The 22,288-nt window shown below is 48.2% G+C and overlaps 1 protein-coding gene across 2 annotated transcripts in view; it reads left to right on the top strand.

Moving 5' to 3' along the window:
* The window catches only part of LARGE1 (LARGE xylosyl- and glucuronyltransferase 1), a 588,827-nt gene that overhangs the window by 151,347 nt on the left and 415,192 nt on the right, over positions 1 to 22,288 (top strand). For both annotated transcript variants that reach the window (XM_021081477.1, XM_021081478.1), the window contains exon 2: positions 13,832 to 14,019. In XM_021081477.1, coding sequence (XP_020937136.1) covers positions 13,914 to 14,019 — 106 coding nt within the window. In that variant the 5' untranslated portion in view covers positions 13,832 to 13,913. The remainder of the gene's footprint in view (positions 1 to 13,831; positions 14,020 to 22,288) is intronic.

The raw sequence follows: 22,288 nt of genomic DNA, 5'->3' as shown, positions 1-22,288 counted from the left end.
GTTTCGAATGATTTTCTGAGATCTTACAGCCAACATGCAGAGCCCAGGTCTTGACTAAAAAAAAAAAATCCGCTGCGAGGTCCCTGTGAAAGGCATGCTGTGCCTTGGGAATTGTTTTTAACATAATTAGAAACAAAAGGGGCAGCACTCTCGAGCTGTAGGCAGTGTGTCGTACCTGGAGAGTTTGGGGGAAATGGGTGGTTGAAAACCAGGTTCTGAGACCCGAGGGCGGCCCCTGTCCTTGATCTGGGACATCACGGCGGTTCCGAGAGCAAAAGGACACGTCCCTGCAGCAGGAGAATTTGGCTTCGCAGCGGGATCAAGACAAAGTAAGTTGGCAGGGCTGGACCCTTCGAGTCCTTAAAACACAGCCAACTCCACGTCGCAGTGTTTGTTTCAAAGCGTGTCGCGTGTGGCTCTTACCCTTGTAGTTCACACGCTTAGTTTTTCAACAGTGCCTCCGAGGCCAGATGCCATTCTCCCAATGAAAAAAGAGGTCAGGAATGCCAGTTGGTCGGGGCAAAGGTGCACCTACAGGAGGGCGAGCCTTGAGGGCTTGATGTGCAGTGTGGAGATGGAGAGAGGATGTGGCTGCCGACAGGCCGGCGGATGGATGGATGGATGGATGGAGGGAGAGGCCCAAGGCCTCTTGTTTGCTCTTCCTCTGGGAGCAGAGAAAGGAGAGAACATTGCCAAAGGGAACTCTGCAGGTGGCCTCAGACGTAAACAAAGGGCTTCTAAGGGACCCACTGTTGCCACCGGGACATATTTGAGATGCTGTGCAGATTTGGTTTCTCCTTTACAGATGCGTGTCCAGCCAGCTGATTGGGAGGCTTTTCTTTACAAGGGCTTTGGGCAACAATTCTAGAGTGACAGCAAGGTGCCTGCTCATCCACGTGTTCATTCATTCATTCATTCATTCAGGGAATACCTCCTGTGGGCTGGGTTTGCACTGAGGATAAAGCAGTCATGGATTTGTGCCAAAGTGGAAGTTGAAATGTAAAGGGTGAGTCGGTCATTCAACAGATCGTCAGATGCTTGTCTAATGCCAAGATGCGTGGAGTCCTGTGCAGGAAGCACCAGGGCATGGTGACAAAGTGAAGTGGGTGGGGGAGCAGGGGCCTGAGGCGTGGCAGCGTCCGAGGAGACCCCTCTGAGATGACTGCTCTCCAGATGGAGAGTTGCTGAGGGAGAAGGACTCCGTCAAGCAGAGAGAGAGGCAGAAGCATTCAGGCAGTGGGAACAAAGCCCCGGAGGCACATTCCAGAAGTGAAAGGGCCCTTGAGGTTGGACTAGAGCAGAATTACAGGGTGGTGGGCCTGAGCTGCAGCCCTAGAGATGATGTGAAATCTAGCCGGGCAGGTAGCAGGTCCTTGTAGGTGTGGCAGAGTTTTTTTGAGAGCCGAGAGCGAAATGTTGAGTTATTTCAAGCACGGTCTGAGAGAGGAGGTTCCTGCAGGAGGCACACGTGTGACGTGATGGTGGCTTGGATTCACATCGAGGCAGGAACCCTGCAGAGAAGTGGATGTACTGTTGGAAAGAGCGCATGTTTTAAAGGTAAAAAGGGCAGTTTGGAGGATGCCTGAATTTGACAAGATGAGAGGGGTGTGTGGGGCTTTGAGAACGGCTGCCCAGTATCTGGCCTGAGTAGTGGGGTGGATGCCGCTGCCTCTTATGGAGGTGGGAAAGATCTAGAGGGGACTGGGCTTGGAAGGGGAGTCGGGAGTTGAGGTCTGAGGCACGTGCGGTTGAGGAAGTGATAGGGATGGAATTGGATAGTTACGCAAGTAGTTTAGTTGTAGAAGTCCCAGTAGCGGACCATAGAGAACCTAGGGAACTTTGGGAGATCACTGTAAGTTAATAATCACTCAAGAAAACTATCAGAACATGCATGGACTGAAGAAGGCTTGCATATATATATACACACACACACATATACATACATACATATATGTTTGCTTTTTAGGGCTGCATCTGTGGCATACGGAAGTTTCCAGGCCAGGGGTCACATGGGAGCTGCAGCTGCCAGCCTACGCCACAGCCACAGCAATGTGGGATCCAAGCCATGTCTGCAACCTACACCACAGCTCATGGCAACCCTGGATCCTTAGCCCACTGAGCGAGTCTAGGGATCGAACCCACATCCTCATGGTTACAAGTCAGGTTCATTACCACTGAGCCACAGTGGGAACTCCCCAGCCTTGCTTAACTATAAAACTGTAAAGAAAAGCACAGATGTGCCTCAGATCATTAAGTGAAAGATAAAATGAAGCCTGCATTCAAGTTCAGCAAGATAATGATCCTGAAAACCAGGGACAAGCATTTAAGGGAAAGATGACGTTACAAAATTGGACCCTCATTGTTCAGAAACCTGAGATGACTCAACATATTTTAGCATATGTTACAGCTCTTCTGCTGATTTGAATTGGGACTATCACAGACCTAATTTGACCCCATAGGGTCAAATACTCTTACCCAATATGAAGCAGGAGCCAGTGATGTAAGCCTGATGTCTCCTCAAAGAACAAGGAAGAAGGCAGTCTTTCCCCCCACCTCCCCACTGTCCTCGGATTATAAAAAAAGTAGCCCCCCGATCCTGGGGGCAGCGCCTCCTCGCCTGCCTGCTTGTATCTCTCACAAGTGTCCTATCTTAAGAAATCGATGTCTTGCCTGTCACTGTGTCTCTTACTGAATTCCTTCTGTGCTGAGACACAAAGAATCTGAAGCACAAAGGCCAGACACTAGGTGAATGATTCCAATTAAAACACCTTGGGTTCAATCCCGATCTGCGTCTGGCCGAGTCAGAGATGTTTTTGGTTTCAGAAAGTCATTGTGCATGTGAATCTAGAGGTCAGAGGAGCGGCCAGGGCTAGAGATGCAGGGCCAGAGATACAGTCATCAGCCTAGGGATTGCTTTACAAGCCATGGGAATGGGCAGAGAAACCAAGATGGGTCCTACACTGACTCCTGGGACACTCCTGGAATGTACCATGCAAAAAAGAAGCATTTAGGAAGTTCCCATCATGGCTCAGCAGAAACGAACCTGACCAGTATCCATAAGGAATCAGGTTTGGTCCCTGGCCTCGCTCAGTGGGTTAAGGAGCCGGCGTTGCCATGAGCTGCGGTGTAGGTCACAGACACAGTTTGGATCTAGTGTTGCTGTGGCTGTGGTGTAAGCTGGCAGCTATAGCTCTGATTCAGCCCCTAGCCTGGGAACTTCCATATGCTGCACCTGTGGCCCTAAAAATCAAAAAATAAAAAATAAGAAGAGTTTGGGGAAGAAAAGGAGTGTATAAAATAAATATCTTAGGAATTCCCTTGTGGTGTAGTGGGTTAAGAATCTAACTACAGCAGCTTGGGTTGCTGCGGAGGCGCGGGTTTGATCCCTGGCCAGGTGCAGTGGGTTAAGGCTCTCGTGTTGCTGGAGCTGTGGTATAGGTTGCAGCTGCAGTTCGGATTTGATCCCTGGCCCCAGGAGCTCCATGTGCCACGAGTGTGGCCATAAAAATACATGTGTGTGTGTGTTGTGTATATGTGCGGGTATATATATATCAGATGATTGGAGAGGGCATTTGCCAGAAAAAAAGTAGTATTTTTGAGTGGCTGACATTTGAAATCAGAAGTGATCAGAAGGAACAAATCTGCCTGCCCAATAGCGTGATTTCACACACTCCAACATTTAACATCCCAAGGAAAGCCAGGAGAACAAGCATGGTTGCTTTCCTGCGAAGCACAGAATTTTTCCAGGCTAGTAAGGTTGCAAAGAAGGAGGCCCAGAAACTGTGTGAGTGTTTGCAGAGGAAAGCTGAAACATGAACCATGGCCTCTGCGTGGAAGAAGAGAAAATAATATAAAGAAAATCTAGACCTGGATGAACAGTGATGAAGAAAGCCGGTGGACTGGGTTTCATGATGACAGGGAAGCGAGTGTGTGTGTGTGTAGCGGTGGCTGGGGTGGGGTGGGGGGTAGGCGCTGCCCTTGACTTTGAGATCTTGGAGGTTGCGCTAGAACGTAACCCTGGCCCATGTGACGTGGCACCTGTTGTGAATGGACCATTTTCATCACGGAACTGAGGTGGAGAAGCAGATGCAGGTGTGGTGATAACCTGTCTTCAAGAATGAGAAGTGTGGGCTGGACTTGTCAGGTGACCGACCAGGACAGAGAGAACCCTGGGGAGTCACAGAGGCACAGTGGACTTGGTGTGACGGAGGGGCAGTAAGATTCCTTAGGGACAGCTGGAAGCCAGGTGGACAGGGACCCACTTCCTAGCCCTTCCGTATGTGGATGAAGAATGCCACCTGCCCTCTCAGTCAACAGCGTGTGGCCATCAAGCCCCCAGGCACTCCAGCTGCCCCCAGGGTGCAGCCTGAGGGGACTCAGGATGAGAAAGCCCTAGAGAGCTGGGGTGCCTATCAACGGGATCTTGGAGAGACAGCAGTTGGTGATGGCTTGAAGTGAGATCTTAATTCTCTGCTCGGGAATGGAACCTGGGCAGCCTGGATGAAAACCAGGTACCCGAGCCACTAGACTAGCTAGAGGCTAGAAGCAGAAATACCCTGATTCTTGCTGCACCCCCACCTCCACCCTCTTGAAAGCAAGAATGTGCCAAGGAGACAGACTACAAACAGGTACAAAGTTTATTCTTAGAAACACTGTGTGGCATGTGGGAGAGCACACAGAGAAGTGGTCCCTTGATCTAAGGCAGGAGCAAAGCGGTAACACACACCCAAAGGATGAGTGTGGGTGCCGGGGTCCCCCTCAGTGAGGAGTGCGCCAGCGAGGTGATTTCAACCACGAATATGGATGGGCCCGTTCTGGGTCTTTTGTTTTCCTCTAGCCAATTATCTTGTTTTATTTCTCACACCTGCTGGGACCCAGGACCGTCCCCGATGTGTGTGCACATCTTATGGCCAAGATGGATTCCAGAGCAAGGCCTTGTGGGAAGGATATCTAGACTCCTTATGGACCGGCACCCCCTCCCTTTCCGACCCCCGAGGGGTCTCTCTGCGCATGTGTAGTCAGGGCCGCTCTCACCCTAAGGATGGGAAGTATGTGACCTCTTGGTCTTTTGCCCAAGCAGGGCTTAGTCCCTCATCTGATTGTTGGGCAGGTTCACAGAAGACAAGGACCAATTATTTGCCTTGTGCCTGGTGTTATTTCTTTCTTGACGTGTAGATAGGTGGCTGGTGGTAAATGTTTATCCCGGAGCCCACCTGTCGCCTGCCTCAGGAAGTGTAAAGAAGAGGCTAGTTGTAAATGTCTGTCCTGGAGCCCATCCTGCCTCAAAAAGATTGTTTTCCGTGAGCCCAGACTCTTGCATCTTCTGGTACAGCGCAAAGTGCTACACTCCTTCACTTGAGATGTCTGGTTTCCTCTAATAGTCATCTTTTGATATTCCCATTACCTGGTTTTTGGTGCAAAAACTCCCATGTATCCTGGCTCCCCCTTTATCTCTTTGGGAGCAGTCCTTCAGAGCCATCGGAGATTCTGCCTCCAGGGCTTGAAGTCCTCCAAAAGTCCAGGGAATAGAATGTGCCTCTCCCTCCAGCCCCCCACGTCCCCCAGTTGTTGGGAAGCGGTGGGGGTGGGGATGGGGGTGGGGGAAAGATGTGATCTGGGAGAGCCAGGCTTTCAGTTCAGAGCTGGAGGGAGAGGAAGGACAGGGGAAGTTGAAGATGAAAAGGGATTTGCTGGTCACATAGTGGAAGTTCCAGGGGATTCCATCTTGGGCTAGGGAGGAAGGAGTGGGCTGGAGCTTGCGTGGCTGGAGTAGTTTGTCTGATAGTGAACATTCCTGGAGGCTCCTGGCTGCGATGGAGCTATTCAGTCGTTGGTCCACTCACTTCGAATGTATCAATCACCTCATTATATATCAGATGCCATGCTTTGAATAAACAAGACCTCAGAGACCAGAATGGACATGGTGCCTGCCCTCAAGATGTTTGCTCTGACTGGAAAGATACAGACTGGTCATCACTTGTGTGTCCTGTAGCAAAAGATTGATTTTTCTGTTTGTTTGTTTGTTTTTTTCCCCAGGAAATACTAGAATTTGAGTCCCAGGGTTCCCAACAGGCTCATCCAGTGTCCTTAGCCTCCCTTGGTCTCAGTTTTCCCTTTTGTGAGATGGCTAGCACCAGTAGAGGGTCCGTCTGCCGTAGGATCTGTATTATAAGCTCATAGTAGCCAGTCTGCTAGTTAGAAAAACGAGTAGCCCAAATCTGCTACATGCCTATAGGATCACTTTGGGATCCTAAGAGATTCTGATGGGTTTTGGCCTCTGGGTTCCTTAGGCTTTTTTTTTTTTCCCCCAAGTTTACTTAGATTTTTATTCCCTCTCCACGTGCGGTGCAGTGTTTCTAGACAATTCACCCCTCTTGAATGCCTGTGAAAGACTATTTCTAGCATCCGTGATGCTAATTAAGAGACATCCTCTGGTACTGGTGAGAGGAAACAGTAGTGTTTGCAAAAGGAGCCTCTGATGGGATCTTTTAAGTGGTAACCAGCCATCCCAGGAGGGTCTAATTCCCAACCAGGATCCTATAGATTTTAACTCACTGCACCTAGCGTGGAAAGTAATACTAGCACATGTATATATACCACACTGTCTGTGCTGAGGGGTTTTTTTTTTTTCTTCTTTTTCAGTCTTTTTAGGGCTGAACCTTCAGTATATGGAGGTTCCCAGGCTAGGGGTCCAATGGGAGCTGTAGCTACCGGATTACGCCACAGCCACAGCAACTTGGGATTCGAGCCATGTCTGCTACCTACACCACAGCTCATGGCAATGCTGGATCCTTAACCCACTGAGCGAGCCCAGGGATCCAACCCAAATCCTCATGGATACTAGTTGGGTTTGTTACTGCTGAACTGTGAAGGTAAATCCTGTGCTGAGGTTTTTTTTGAATTGCAAACAATAGAACACGAAGACATGGTGATTTAAATTTTTAAATATTTTTAAATGATAAAACCAATGTCTACTCCTTGTATAATATTTAGGAAAAATATGTATTCACATATATTGAAGTTACCCACAACCTATACCCAGAGATAACGAGATAACTTTTTTTTTTTTGGTCTTTTTTTTTTTTGCTATTTCTTTGGGCCGCTCCCTCAGCATATGGGGGCTTCCAGGCCAGGGGTCGAATAGGAGCTGCAGCCACTGGCCTACGCCAGAGCCACAGCAACACTGGATCCGAGCCCCGTCTGCAACCTAGATCACAGCTCATGGCAACGCCGGATCGTTTAACCCACTGAGCAAGCGCAGGGACCGAACCCGCAACCTCATGGTTCCTGGTCAGATTCGCTAACCACTGCGCCATGACGGGAACTCCACGAGATAACTTTAAACCTTTTTTTTTTTTTTTTAAATGGCCGAACCCATGGCATATGGAAGTTCCCTGGCTAGGGCACAGCAACACTGGATCCTAGCCGCATCTTTGACCTACACCGCGGCTTGTGGCAACACCAGATCCTTACCCCACTGAGTGAGGCTAGGGATTGAACCCACATCCTCACGGAGACTGTGTCAGGTTCTTAATCCACTGAGCCACAATGGGAACTCCACTTACACCTTTTTCCTATCTATAGCTAAGTGCGGGGAGCCGAGGACATGCAAAGACTCAAAAAAAAAAAGGACCGTGCCTGATGGCAGAAAAACCTGAAGGCAAGTTCCTAACCAAGGAAGGGAGCTCACCTGAAAGGTACAAGCCGAAGGCGGGCCTCTGGACAGGATAAAAGCTCACCTGAACGGTACAAGCCGAAGGTGGGCTTCTGGTCAGGATAAAAAGCCTGCCTGCACGGTACAAGCCGAGGGCAGGCCTCAGGTTAAACACAGCTCTCATTTTGATGTTGATGGGGAAGAATTGGGGCTTTCCTGGAAAACAATTTCCATGTTTGCGCCAGAGATCATGGATTGTTTCTTGGGTAACCTAGTCTTTTCTGTTGTTTTATTTGTTATTCAGTTTTCCTCAGTCTTTCCTGATTACTTGCTTATCATTCTTCTTTTCCATTCTTGTTTTCCTCTGATGATTTGTGATTTGACAAAATTACAACAATAATATAATAAGAATTTCATCCGGAAGGACTTTTCCCTATTCATATCCAACTTAATTAATATATAGTGTTTATCTCCTAACTAGTTACAGTGAACTTTAGAGTTAGGATTTTAATGAGGTTCATAGAAGTTAGACATACATTATTCTTGACCAAAAGACACCTAGCTATGAGTTATAGAAGCTTTTAAGTGATATCTAGTTAAGTTGGTTTATATTTTCTTACACTGTCTCCCTGCCATAACGCTTTAAAGATAAGCACCAGTCTAAAAACAAGATTTGTGAATGCCCAATTCTTGTGTCCGTGACCTCTTCAAATTGTAAAGACTGGCTGGCCATGGGATGATTTGTACTGAGTCTCCTCCTTTCCACGTGATGAATTGTACCTAATTGCCCCTAAATTGTACCCACTAAATTTAGTTAAGACAAAGATGTTAGAACGTGGTGTATAGCTGCTGTACCATGTAAAAGTTAACCAATGTACTTTTAACACTGTGATGTAATCTGTAGTGAAAAACTGTCTATATAATCAACCACTTATGCCAATAAAATTTGAGCAGCTACGACAGATCCGAGCCGCATCTGCGACCTACACAACAGCTCACGGCAACACCAGATCCTTATCCCACTGAGTGAGGCCAGGGATAGAACCCACCACCTCATGGTTCCTAGCAGTCCAGCGTCCTGAAAGAAGGGACAAAGAGGCTGTCTCTGTTGCAAAAGCCGACGTCCGTCCCTCTCCTTTGGGAAAAGTGTACACCCCCTGGCCACCGGAGCTGGCCTCCGGCAACAGCTAAGTAGATATTTATACGTTTGTATACACTGTATTCCACTGGGTCGAAGGATACTTGCCATCACATTTTATGTTCAACTTTGAATCCTTCTTTTGTGGCTTCACCGATCAGGTTCATTTTTCTAGTGCGCATGCAGTGTGTTTCATAGATGTGAATTTCATTGGTTCAGACAGAAGGGAGAAGATAGTTGGAGTAGATGTTTAGGAGGAGAAATTGATCAGCTTGGCCAAGGAATTTTATCTTGGGTTTGAGGGAGGGGCATTTAGACATGACTTAGCCACCTGGATTAATAGGGAGGCAGTCTCTTTTTCCCCAGGTGAGAACAGTTTTGAGACAGGTCTTCCTAGTTAATGCATCAACATTTGCTTGGCGTGTAATTTCCAGCCCCCCTCCGGTTTCTTCCTTCCTTTCTTCTTGTGTTGCTTCCTGTATTAACTTCCTGGAGGAACTTCTGATATAAATTGAGATTTTTTTTTCCTTTAAAATGTGTTTTTAGTGCACAGAGGTGTCATTTAAAAGTCAAATTCATGAAGGAATATTTTTTACCTGCTGGGTTTAATTTCAGATGCCAGCGTTATCATAAAATGCAAACCACCCTAGACTCTGTTTTAAAACTTTGTACAAATGGTGCCAGTTGAAATTAACTTCTGCAGATGGAGAGAGGAAAGGAGGAAAATAAGTATTTTTAAGAGTCTTAAAAAGTGTTATTTAAATATTAATGCTACTTGAGTTCCGCTCCATATATGTTCCTACTTTCCCCTAAAGTATAAATTCTTCTATAGCTTTCTAATTATATTTCTGCCTATTGGACTTTTTTTTTTTGAATGAATGGGTGCAAACAATGGTCTTATGTTTGACCCTGGGAAAGAAAATAATGCGTAAGATTCAATGTGAAGGATTTAGATTCCATCAAAAGGAAGATGCCCCCCAGCAAAATTGTTAGAATCGTTTACTTGAGGAGAGCGGAGCCTGAGGTGTCTTTACCCTGTTAGGTGTGCGTAACCTTTGGCCAGTTAATTCAGCTTTTAAGGCCTTAATTTTCTCATCTGTAAAATGGGGAGGAAAAATAATACCTGGAGTTCGCGTTGTGACTCAGAGGAAACGAATCTCACTAGCATCCATGAGGATGCAGGTTCGATCCCTAGCCTCGCTCAGTGGGTTAAGGATCCGGCATTGCTGTGAGCTGTGATGTAGGCCAGCGGCTACAGCTCTGATCCACCCTTAGCCTGGGAACCTCCATATGCCGAGGGTGCAGCCCTAAAAAGACAAAAAAAACAAAAAAACAAAAAAAAACCCAAAAAGAAAAGAAAAGTAATACCTACCTCATAGGTTATTTTGAGAATTCAACAAGTACAAAACATAGGAACTGCTTGACACATAATTGAGGCCAGTCATGACTTATTGCAGTTGTCATTACCATTATTTTTTTTTTTAATTTTTTTTTGGTCTTTCTGTCTTTTCTAGGGCTGCACCCGTGGCATATGGAGGTTCCCAGGCTAGGGGTCCAATCAGAGCTGAAGCCTCCTGCCTACACCACAGCCACAGCTACGACAGATCCGAGCCGCATCTGCGACCTACACAACAGCTCACGGCAACACCAGATCCTTATCCCACTGAGTGAGGCCAGGGATCGAACCCACCACCTCATGGTTCCTAGTCGGATTCATTAACCACTGAGCCATAACAGGAACTCCATTTTTACCATTATTAATGAATTGTTTAAAAAAAGTGATTTTAAAGTAACAGTACGACCTGAAGGAGAATCGAGTAGCTGGGTCCTTCGGGTGTAGAACACCCGTTTGGCAAGTCATTCAGGACCTATTTGTTGATGTCTCTTTTCTACCAAACCCTGTGGGGTGAGGGGGGAGGGTGGGAAAGAAAAACGCAAGTAAGGCTGCTCTTTGGCCTTCTGGAAGGGAGCTGAGGTCACCACTGTCACAGGCGTGATTCGTTCTGCTTGTCACTTAATCCAGGCTTCTCTTATTTAAGCCTCATACCCACCCTCCCCAGACAGTGGGCATTGCTTATCTTATAGAGGAACAAAATGAAGCTTACCCAGACACAGGGGACTTCCAAGGTCACAGCTAGTCGAGTGTGGCCCCTGGATTTGCATCCAGATCTTCCTAACCGCACAGCCCCTTGTCTCAACACTCGCTCTTCCTAAGAGATGCCCAGCGTCTCTGTGACTCGCATTTTTAGTGACTCGCAGAATATGTAGGGAGGGTGTGTTTCCCAGGCGTCAGGATGGAGAACTTCCCCAGGGGGCACCTCTCAAGTCACCACATTCTTTGCTCTTCGGGTTTTACTTTCTGGTCCACACCCTCCAGCCCTGCTGCCTTTCATCTGTTCCCAAGAGGACCATTTGGAAAATCCTGTTAGAGGGACCACAAGAGAAAGCTCGGCCCTGACAGGTGAGACTGGCTCCATTTAGTGCTGGCAGCTCGCGGAACACAGACTCCTGCAGCTTGAGAGGGTCGCCTTGGAGTCGAACCTGATTCCATTTATTTGTCCACGAGACAGTTATCAGGCCCCTGGTGGTGACGAGCAGTAGGCACAGTCTTAGCACGGGGATAACACCTGCCTTCTGGAGACGCCCAGGCTGATGGGGAACAGAGACACATCAACCAGAACAGCATATGGGGTTTTAGGCTTATGGCAGAGGGAGGGACACAGCCAAGGGGACATTCAAACCAGCTCTATTGTGGCCATCCGTTCCTTGGGAACCTGCAGTCTTTTATACCTGTCTGCAGCAGTGGGGTCCGCTCTGTGACCCATAAAATGTCTCTTTATGGACTTTTCCCTCCACCTCCAGCCGGTGCGGTGTCTGTGTTAAGACCTGGGAGGAGATGAAATTGAATGGTCTGTTGGTTTTCAAATTTGGTATAAGTCACATGATTTCCTGGTCAAATACTCCATTCACACTGACCTTCTGCCTCTCCTCGGAATGGCCTCAGCCTGTTCTCTGCATGGGCTCAGGATTGTCCCCTCTGCGGGCTGTTGGAGGTTATCTGTACGCTCCTCCCCATTCCCTGTGGGCTTTCAAGTTGCATGCTTTGCTGGAATCTCCTTCCATATGAAAAGGGTGGAAGCCGTGAAGACAGTCCCTGTGAAAATGACAATGCTTCTGACTTGAACCCAGCCAGAACCCAGGTGGGGACTTGAACCCATGATTTATAAAATGAGAATCACTCACCTGGTATCTGGACTTACTGAGGTTCAGGGTCTTTGTGTCTCAGCACAGAAGGAATTCAGCAAGAGACAAAGTGATAGGCAAGAGAGAGTTTTATTAAGATGGGACACGTGTGAGAGACACAAGCAGGCAGGCGAGGAGGCGCTGCCCCAAGGATTAGAGGGGCTACAGTTTTATAATCCAAGGGAAGTGGGGAGTGGGAAAAGACCGCCTTCTTCATTCTTCGAGTAGATGAGTGGCTGTCAGGCTTACATCATGAGTCCCTCCTTCGTATTGGGTAAGAGAATATTTGACCCTGTGAAGTCAATCTAGGACTGTCATGGTGTTTGTTCAAATCAGCAAAAGGGCGGTGACAGATGCTAAAATACGTTGAGTCATCTCAGGTTTCTGTGCCATGAGGGTCTCCTACTTTGAAATGTCATCTTTCCCTTAAATGCCTGTCCTTGGTCCTCAGGATCATTATCTTGCTGAACTTGAATGTGGGGCCCGTTTTATCTTTCCCCGAATCACCCGAGGCACATCTCTTGCTTTTATTTATGGTTCTATACTTAAGACAGGCTGCTTCGTTCCAGGACATTCTGATGGCTTTCTTTTTTTTTATATATTTTTTTTTATTTTCCCACTGTACAGCAAAGGGGTCAGGTTATCCTTACATGTATACCTGATGGCTTTCTTGAGCAATTATGAACTTAGCGTGGTCTCTCCAAATTCCCCAGGTTTCCCCCTGTGGGCCATTATTGGGACTTCCGCAACTACCTGTGGAACCTGCCCGATGTATCCTATTCCATCCCTATCACCTGTGGGGTGTTTCTAGATTTTCCACTGTGGCGGAGTTGACACCTCCTGTCCACGCTGTTGGGGCCTCTCTGGTCTCCTGTCCCTTGAGTGTGTTGTGCATCAGCCCTGGGTGCCTTCTGAGGTGTTCTCTGCCGGGAGCACGGGAACTGTTCTGCCCTCTTGACCAAACCCAGGCCAGTCAGCATCTTCATTTGTCCTTCTGCAGAGGGTCCCTGCGGAAGTTGTCACATTCTTGGAGTTCCTGTAGATGCTTCGTGTTGGTCTCTCTTAGTAGACTGTGCTCTTTAAAGCCAACCCTTGCTTTAGTCATTTTTATTTTATTTTATTTTATTTTATTTTATTTTATTTTATTTATTTATTTATTTATTTTTAGGGCAACGCCAGCATCATATGGAAGTTCCCAGGTTAGGAGTCGAATCAGAGCTGCAGCTGCCAGCTTTACACCAGAGCCACGGCAACGCCACATCCAAGCCACATCTTTAACCTACACCACAGCTCACGGCATTGCTGGATCCTTAACTCACTGAACGGGGCCAGGGATGGAACCCGAATCCTCATGGACACTAGTCTAGTTCGTTACTGCTGAGCCACAACGGGAACTCCATTTTAGTCATTTTTAAGCCCAGCACTTGTTTAGTGCTTGGTACATCCAGGGGGCTAAGTAAGTGTTCCTTTAATAAGTATGTTAATCCAGGTTTCAGAACTCACCTATATGGTAAAATGTGTGTGTGTGTGTGTGTGTGTGTGTGCACACGCACGCATGTGAGAGAGCGTGCTTGCACCTTTATAATTTGTATCATCCTGCATTTATTTATGGTGTAAAGAACTATCTCAGTTTGGTTGGACTGCAAGGCTGCAGCAACATCTCTCGGGATAAAAGGTTAGCAGGAAATTATAGGTGCGTCAGCCACTCTCAGGATCTCCAGGGTATTTCTCTTTGGCCATTTGCATCCATTTACAGTGCAGAGAACTCAGCCCTTCCTCTTTGCTCTTCCTTTCAGAAAGTATTATGAGGGAGGCCAAGGACTCCGGGCTCCAGGCAGAGAAGCGGCGCTGGGACTAGGGATTGCCACTTCTGAGAGGATGCTGGGAATCTGCAGGGGGAGACGGAAATTCCTGGCTGCCTCGTTGACCCTGCTCTGCATCCCAGCCATCACCTGGCTTTACCTGTTTGCCGGGAGCTTGGAAGGTAAGAAGGATGCTCTCCCTCGGGGAGAGAGATGGAGGGAAGCAGGAATGCTGGCTGTCTCAGAATCCTAGGAAGAACCTCCGGGTCTTCTAATCCTGACTTCTCATTTTGTAGAAAAATGGAATCCTGTTGCTCAGTCACAGGAAAAGATTTGTCTAGGTTTATAAAGGTATTTGGAGGGAGTGTGTAATGAGGAGAGAAAAAGAAATAACAGGAGCGCCTGTGGCTCAGCGGGTTAAGAACCTGAGTAGTATCCATGAGAATGCAGGTTCCATCCCTGGCCCTGCTCAGTGAGTTAAGAATCCAGTGTTGCAGTGGGCTGTGGTGTAGGTCGCAGACTCGGCTCGGATCCCAGGTTGCTGTGGCTGTGGTGAAGTCCAGCAGCTGCAGCTCCAGTTTGATCCCTAGCCTGGGAACTTCCATATGTCTCAGGTGCAGCCCTAAAAAGAAAAAAAAGAAAAGAGAAAAGATAAATACAAAAGCAAAAAGGAAAGTGCCCTCTGGATGCAGTGCCATGGTGGAGGTGATGCAGATACCAGCTTTGCAGGCTGATGGCCCTGTCTGAAGTATTTGATGCATATTTCCTGAGGTTTTTTTTTCCCCCTACAAACGTGAACCCCTGTCCCGCCCCCACCAAGGAAGATGTTTACTACTAGGTAGCCATTCACACACAACCCTGAGTCCTCCTGAAACCTGAGGATGGCTAATGTTAACCCCGTGACCCCACCCTGTTACCTCACCATCACCCAGAGAATTGGGTACCATCTGATCACATACCCTGGGACCCCTGCTCCTTATCTGGCTTTTAAATATGTTTTGCCGGGAGTTCACAGTGTGGCTCAGCAGTAAGAAATCCAGCTAATATCCATTGGGTTCAATCCCTGGCTTCGCTCAGTGGGTGAAGCATCTGGTGTTGCCATGAGCTGTGGTGTAGGCCGGCAGCTGCAGCTCCAATTTGACCCCTAGCCTGGGAACATCCATATGCTGCGTGTGTGGCCCTAAAAATCAAAGTTCTTGCTGTGGCACCGTGGGTTAAAAATCTGGCATTGCTGCAACTGCGGCATAGGGCATAGGTCACAGCTGTGGTGCAGATTCAGTCCTGGCTTGGGAACGTCCATATGCCAAGGCCAAAAATAAAAAATAAAAAGGTTTTGCTGAAAACTCTTCAAGGAGTTTGGGGTTTGGGAGGGCACTCGTCCCCCTGCCTGGCCCTGCAATAAACCTCTCTCTGCTCCAAACCACAGTGTTTCAGAGTTCCCATTGTGGCACAGAGGAAACAAATCCGACCAGGAACCATGAGGTTGCAGGTTCGATCCCTGGCCTCGCTCAGTGAGTTGAGGATCCATCATTGCTGCATCAGCTGTGGTGCAGGTGGCAGATGCAGCTCAGATCTGGTGTTGCTGTGGCTGTGGTGTAGGCCGGCAGCTGTAGCTCCGATTAGACCCCTAGCCTGGGAACCTCCATATGCGGTGGGTGAAGCCCTGAAAAGACAAAAAAAAAAAAAGAGACCAAAACAAAAAACAAACTGCAGTGTTTTGGTTTGTTTGGCCTTACTACGCCTCGGGTACATGGAATTGCACCAAGTGGATACTGGGGAAAAGGTTGGGTCCTGGGGGGTTACTTAGCCACTCATGGACCTGGATGTTTCATTCATTCTTTCATCGATTCAGTCCTGTATTTGCACATTCAACGTTTTGCTGCTCCTGTTGTTACTGCTGCCTGTCGTTTGCCACCTGTGCTAAACCAGGTGCTGGGACTCTGGTGAGAAGAGGTCTGGACCTTTCGAGCGCCCCAGAGGGGACGGTTAACAGGTGGTTACTTGCCTTGCTGTCCACGATACACAATACTCCTTCAAATGAGGCAGGCCCAGGGCGCTGGTGGTCAGAGGTACCATGTGGGCTTGGGACAGACGATGAGCCGGGATGCTGATGGGCTGAAGGCAGCAAAGGCGTCGCCCTCCCCGAACAAAGAGCAAATGCTCCTTCCTGCTGCTTCCCGGAAATCCAGAGAAAAGACGAGACTCATCGTGCTTCCAGCCAGCAGTTTCAGATGCAGGGCAACACTCTGCTTAGCCAAGATGGTTTTCGAAGCTGCGGGGAGGGGAGGAACGGCAGTGGTGACGAGAACGCTTATCTTTTTATTTACACCCCCGCCCCCGCTTGAGTTAAAATATATATGTACATCTATCTCAAGTGGAAATCTGTCTCCAGAACGTCACTACTGTGTTTTTAAACATTTCCTTTATGCATAATTTTATGGACAGCTCAAGGCCACCTTTTAATTAGGAGTTCCACTTCATGTTCTGAGGTTTGCCCTGAGTTGGCCACGCAGAATATAAACGAGGTAGAGCTGTGTGCCTGCAAAGCAGGGGAGAGCCCAGCGCCTCGCCCCTGTCCTTTTCCTGCCTGAGACGTCCCTGGAGTACCAGAGCTTTCATCTCAGCAGCTAGGTAGAGAAGGTTATGCCCTGGCGGTGGGTGTCCACGTCGTGGCAAAGAGATCAGAGGGCGGAAGGGGAGTTGGTGTGGGCACTAGAAGAGGTAGGAGGAAGCGTTCTCCTGGGGGTGATGAAAAAGCCCTAGTGAAAGAAGGCCAAGAGCATTGGTGCTGGTACAGGTTTAATACATGAAAACCTTGACCTTGAGAGCATTAATAGACTGGTAATAATAATAACAAGAGCATGACAACAGTGATGAGGAGGGTGGCCATATAGCGACTAATAAGCTGCGTGTTTTACACACCTGGTCTTGTGGTAGGGATTTCTGTGTGTCAGCGCTTCCTCTACAAGGATTGATCCTGTGTGGTGGGGACAGAGGAGGGCAAGGAAGATAGGCTTCAAGGATGTGCCCAAGGACCCAAAGCCAGTCAGGATGGGGCCTGGATTATTAGACTTGAGAGCTGGAGATTTTAACTGGAATACCACGTTATGGAATGGGCTTCAGCAAGGTAGCAGACTTTGGCTGGGGGAGGGGGTGGGATTGACAAGGTGTCACATGACCTTTCTGGGTACTGATGAGGGAAGTTGCATAATTTTGATTTCTGCTCATTAGAGAAACCAAAGCCCAAATGATTTTGTCCAAAAGGGAATTTGGGGACCAAACCAATGAGTTCGAAAGTAATCTGGCTTCAGGAGGGGTTGGATCCAGGGGATCCAATGATAGTTTTGTAGCCCTGTATTTTCTCCACTTCCATTTGCTCTGGTTTCTTTCAGGGCAGTTGTTCCTACATAGTGAGAGCTTTGGCTTACAACTTACTCTCACCAGTCCCCTGCAGAAAGAGAAGGACTTCCTCCCCCTGATTCTCCAGCACTGCCTCTGATTGGGTTGCCTCTGGTCGTGCATGGTCTGGAGACCAATCACTGTGGTTGGGGAAGGGCAGCCCTGAGCCCCGTGCCTGTTTCTGGTCACAGGGTAGACAAGAGTCCCTGAGGCGTGTGGAGTGAGACCAGGGTGGCGGGGTGGGGTGGTGGTGGTGGTGGGGGGATGGCCCTCAAAGGTAAATGGTGCAATTCTCCAAAGAGGAAACAGACGTTGATCTGGGTTACAGAGAATTCACACCTGGCTGTGATGATGGGCTGATATTAGCTTGACAGTAGCTTTCCAGCTACCTCTGGTCCAGCTGCCTCTCTGGTCCAGCCCTGGCCAGTGGAGGGTCTGTGCTCCCAGGCTTTGAATGATTTTATTATGCTGACAGATAGATTGCATTAAACAGGAGGTGAGTGATGTGGGTTCACGAACAGAAGCATTGATAAAGGTGACGGATTTCTTTTACTGGGTTGGGTATCAGTCTGTAGCTGGACACTGCATTTATTTTAGATGCTAGACTTGGAAGAACAATCTAGGCAGGTGGGCACCTTGAGATGAGTCTAGCTGAATGACGGTGCCAAACCAAATCTTGTTTCCTGTGAAATAACACAAAGAATGGGGCGGTTTACCTTGGAGAAGCAGGGGCTCCATGTGTACGTGATCAAGTTCAAGAAACTGTCAGAGGGCCACCTCCTGAAAGAGATCAGGACTACTGTGATGGCTCCTGAATCTCCGGAGGACGTGGCAGGGAGCCCGATGTCAAGCTTGTCCTAATAAGGGTCATTCTGTCCAGTGCCCGGATGAGCTTCCCTGGGAGGGAGGGCGATGCTCAGCAGGAGAGATGTGCAAACACAAGTGCAGTTTGACAGGAGGGGGATGAGCGTCAGGGGCAATTGCACCTGCCTGACCCATCCTGACCCCGAGATCCCAAGACTCTAGAAAAGGCTGCATTTATCCAAAGACAAAGAGCACTTCCTGCCAGTCGCCTCGAGCATCAGCGCGCTTCCAAAACGATCTACAGAGACGTTCTTTTCTCTCTAGTTAAACATAACAACTTTGCCATCCATTTATTGATGCCCTCGTGTTTTCCGTTTCAAGGCAGGTGGAGCCATAAATAAGGGAGAAAATTGCTGCCTAGATTCATGGTAACATTGTTCAGACTTTATGTGGGTTTATTTACTTTTCGACCCTGTTTAATTTCAGTGGATGATGTCCTGAGATTGAAGCTTAGAACTCTCCCTGAGATGTGGATGCTCTTAGCATGAGGTTTTGGAGTCAGATTACACACAGCAGTACCATCTACTGAGAGAGGATGGGATGGGGGTCAAGGTCCTGGACTTATAAAGTGAGCCCAGGAGTTCCCTTTGTGGCTCAGTGGTTACAAACCCGACTAGTATCCATGAGGACGAGGGTTCGATCCCTAGCCCCACTCAGTGGGTTGGGGATCCAGTGTTGCCGGGAGCTGTGGTGTAGGTCACAGACGAGGTTCAGATCCCACATTGCTGTGGCTGTGGTGTAGGCTGGCAGCTGTAGCTCCAATTTAACCCCTAGCCTGGGAACTTCTGTATGCCACACGTGTGGCCCTAAGAAGCTAAAAAAAAAAAGAAAAAAAATCAGCCCAATCAGTAGCTGGGTGATTGGGGGCACCATCACCCCTTTCTCTTTATCTTCTGCTTGAAATGACATTATAAAAATGATGGAGTTTTCGTCGTGGCGCAGGGGTTAACGAATCCGACTAGGAACCATGAGGTTGCGGGTTCGGTCCCTGGCCTTGCTCAGTGGGTGAAGGATCCGGCGTTGCCGTGAGCTGTGGTGTAGGTCGCAGACATGGCTCGGATCCCGAGTTGCCTTCCTGGGCTGCAGGATCCCCCCGCCCAACTCCATCCTCCTTCTCAGGACACTTTGCTTTTACAATTGCCGTCTTCACCACTGATGGCGCACATCAGGAGGGAAGGGAGTGGCTCACTCTCATCATCCTTCCATCTCTAGCGCCTTCCACCTGCCAGGAGAACTGTTTGTTGAGTGAATGAATGAGTGCAGGAACATGCACTGTCCAGGCTTTGAGTGGTGACAGCTCTCCCCTCTGATCTCCACTTGGCACAGCTGGAGTCCTTCCCAGGCTTTCAACTTGATCTTATCATTGCTGTCTTCACTCACTGGAGTGATTTTTCCCAAGAAAACGTCTTCATTTTTGCCCTGTTTCTTCTGTCCTGGATACAGTGCTCTTTTTCCACAACCCTTCCTCTCAGCCCCTATCTGCAGTGCCCATCATTTCTGCCAGTGTCTAGTCCTGTGCAGAAACTATCTCACCAAGGGATAGCTTGCTTGTTTGGTGTCTTTCTAGCCACTTGGCTATGAGTTTCTTGAGATAAGGGACCGTTTTATTGTCACATTCCCAGAGTCTGAGCATCACCCTAGTATGAGCCTTTAGTACATGTTGGCTGGAAAGGATTCTGCCTATGAAGGGCACAGGAGCCAGTGGTAGATGGGCTCCTCCTGGTGCTCTGAGCATCTCTGATTTTGAGAGCTCAGGATTTGATGCTAGGAGTTGCACCTGCCTTCTGGTTGGGATGTTAAATCTGGGACTTGAGTAGTTCTACTTAAACACCATTTCCATTTGATTTTAGATCATGCCTGCCTGTTTGTTTGTTTTTTCCTGCCAGAATCACCTTTTCTCATGGGCGTGGGAGTTTTATTTGCAAAGTGTGGTTCTGTTCTTTCTGCCCATCAAGGAGAGGGTGTTCAGCTGCTACGAGTTAGAAGCATGTGGGAAAAGGGTACTTTTCAGCCATTCAGAAAATTGTCCACACGTGCTGCCCCCCGATCATTTATAACCAGCTCCTTGCAGACACTTCCTGTGGTCAGGGAGGTGGGCCGGTGAGGGTGCTGCGGTTATTTCAAAGCAAGCGTCCTCAGAGGCTGCAGCGTCCAGAACGTTTAAAAAGCAGTGTCGCGAGCAGGCACAGGATACTAATTTCTGAGTTGATTTCAGCCCGCACTCAGAATTTTGTCATCATGAAGCCTCACTTCACTGGTCACTTGCTTCTTAGCAACACGAACGCCTCCTGAAATTAATGGTTTGGGAGTCAGGACGATAAATTTCAACAGCAAGAGGATGAGGTCCTGATATTTGACTGCTTTGAAGAGTTGGGGTGAGGACCAAGGCATTGTAAGTTCAAGTGTTTTCTTTGCTTTATTGCTTTGGGGGATCATGGGGCACGTGAGCAGGGGAATAGGGGAGATGGGGGTGTCTTTTATCCAAGCAGAACTTGTTCAAACATGACTGATGCTCCAGGCCCCGCATCTCCTCTCCCCATCCCCCAACCCAGACGTAGTACTGGGAGGTTTGTGAATTCATGGTGCCAGGTGCTAGTGGATACTTTCCCGTGGTTTTCATGAGCCTCCGAGGCTAAATTGTGTGGCAGCTTTGTTGGCAGCCAAGCCTTTTTGTCTTTCTGCCAATGGCTCCGATGTATCCTTTAATAAGGATATCATGAGGTATAAGAACATAGGATACTGAATGCAAAATGAAATGGAAAGTGTAATATAAAAGTTTTATTTATTTATTTTTTTTAATAGATCAGAAATGAAGGGCTTTCCTAGCCAAGGCTTAATGGCATTAGTGCTGAGCTGAAACAGAAACCCACAAAGGATGAGAATTTGAGAATAAGAGGCTGCAAAGGGTGCCCAAGCCACAGGGCACAGTGTGGTGGCATGCGTCTGTGGTTCTTACCTTGGGTGAAAAAGCATCTTTTGAAGATCTTAGAATCTGGAAGGGCCGTTGAAGCCTATCAGGATTTTATTTGGTTGTGAGATGGTTGCTAAGGTGACCTCCACTTTTCTTACACCCCGCTTTTGATCTTAAAAAAAAAAAATATATCGATGGTCCTGCTGTGGTGGAGAAAATGACCCTGCTGTGTCCATTGGCTTCAGCTCCTGGAAGAGCTCATGGCAAGAGTCCTGGACCAGGCGTCTGGGAACCTGGTTTCTGCTAATCCCAGAAGCCACCTTGTGTTAGTCTCCTGTGGCTGGTGTAGCCAATTGCCACAAAAGGAGTGACTTAAAAAAAATAAAAAGCACACATGTATTACCTTACAGTTCCAGGGCTCGGAAATCAAACATCCATCTTATTGGGCTAAAGCCAACATATTGCAGGGCTGGTTCCTTCTGGAAGCCCCAGGGGAGAATCCATCTCCTGGCCTTTCTCATCTTTTAGAAGCTGCCTTGGCTTGTGGCCGATTCCTCCAACTCCACATTCCTCTGACTGGGACCTCTGCGTCTGTGGTCACATCTCCTCTCTGGTCCCTCTTACGAGGACCCTCGTGGTTACACTGGGTCCGCCTGGACACTCCAGGATAATTGTCCCCTCTCAACATCTTTAACGTGATCAGCGCCGCCAAGGTCCTCTTGGTACGGCCAGGAACATGCTCGCAGGTTTGTGGGGGTTAGGATGTGGACATATTTGGGAAGCATTGTTTGGTCCTTCATGCTTCCTCCCCGGCCCCCAGTCCCTGCTCCTGCATCCCTTCCATCCTGTTACCGTTCTTTACAGACAAAGCAGGGGAGTGTGGTACCGTCTGCTTTCTCATACAGGCATCTTGTCCTGCTCCAGGAGTTTGGGATTCTGTCCTTTTAATTGGATACATGAGTATCAGTCAGGGCTTCCTGCTCATGAAGACGGCATTGGATGCAGACACATTTCAAACAATTTCAGGCTGTCATACTTTGTCTGTCCTCAATCCCTCATCAGTCACCATGACAGGTTAAGTCTTTCTGAAACGAGAAGGCCCAGAACATCTGCTTTGGGGAGTTCGAGTCTTAAAAGCGATTGCATCTATTTTAAAAGTTCAGATACCGGTTTAACCAAGGCAGGGGGATTTCATTCAGAGAGACCTGTTAATGGTTGAGTAGGTCTATTCATTTTAAGGCAGTGAGAGCCATTTGTGTGACTACTGGAATTACTCT

Source organism: Sus scrofa, unplaced genomic scaffold (assembly GCF_000003025.6).
Source record: "Sus scrofa isolate TJ Tabasco breed Duroc unplaced genomic scaffold, Sscrofa11.1 Contig1878, whole genome shotgun sequence".
Lineage (NCBI taxonomy): Eukaryota > Metazoa > Chordata > Mammalia > Artiodactyla > Suidae > Sus > Sus scrofa.
The sequence above is the reverse complement of the archived record's forward strand: the minus strand, read 5'-3'. Positions and strand labels throughout refer to the sequence as shown.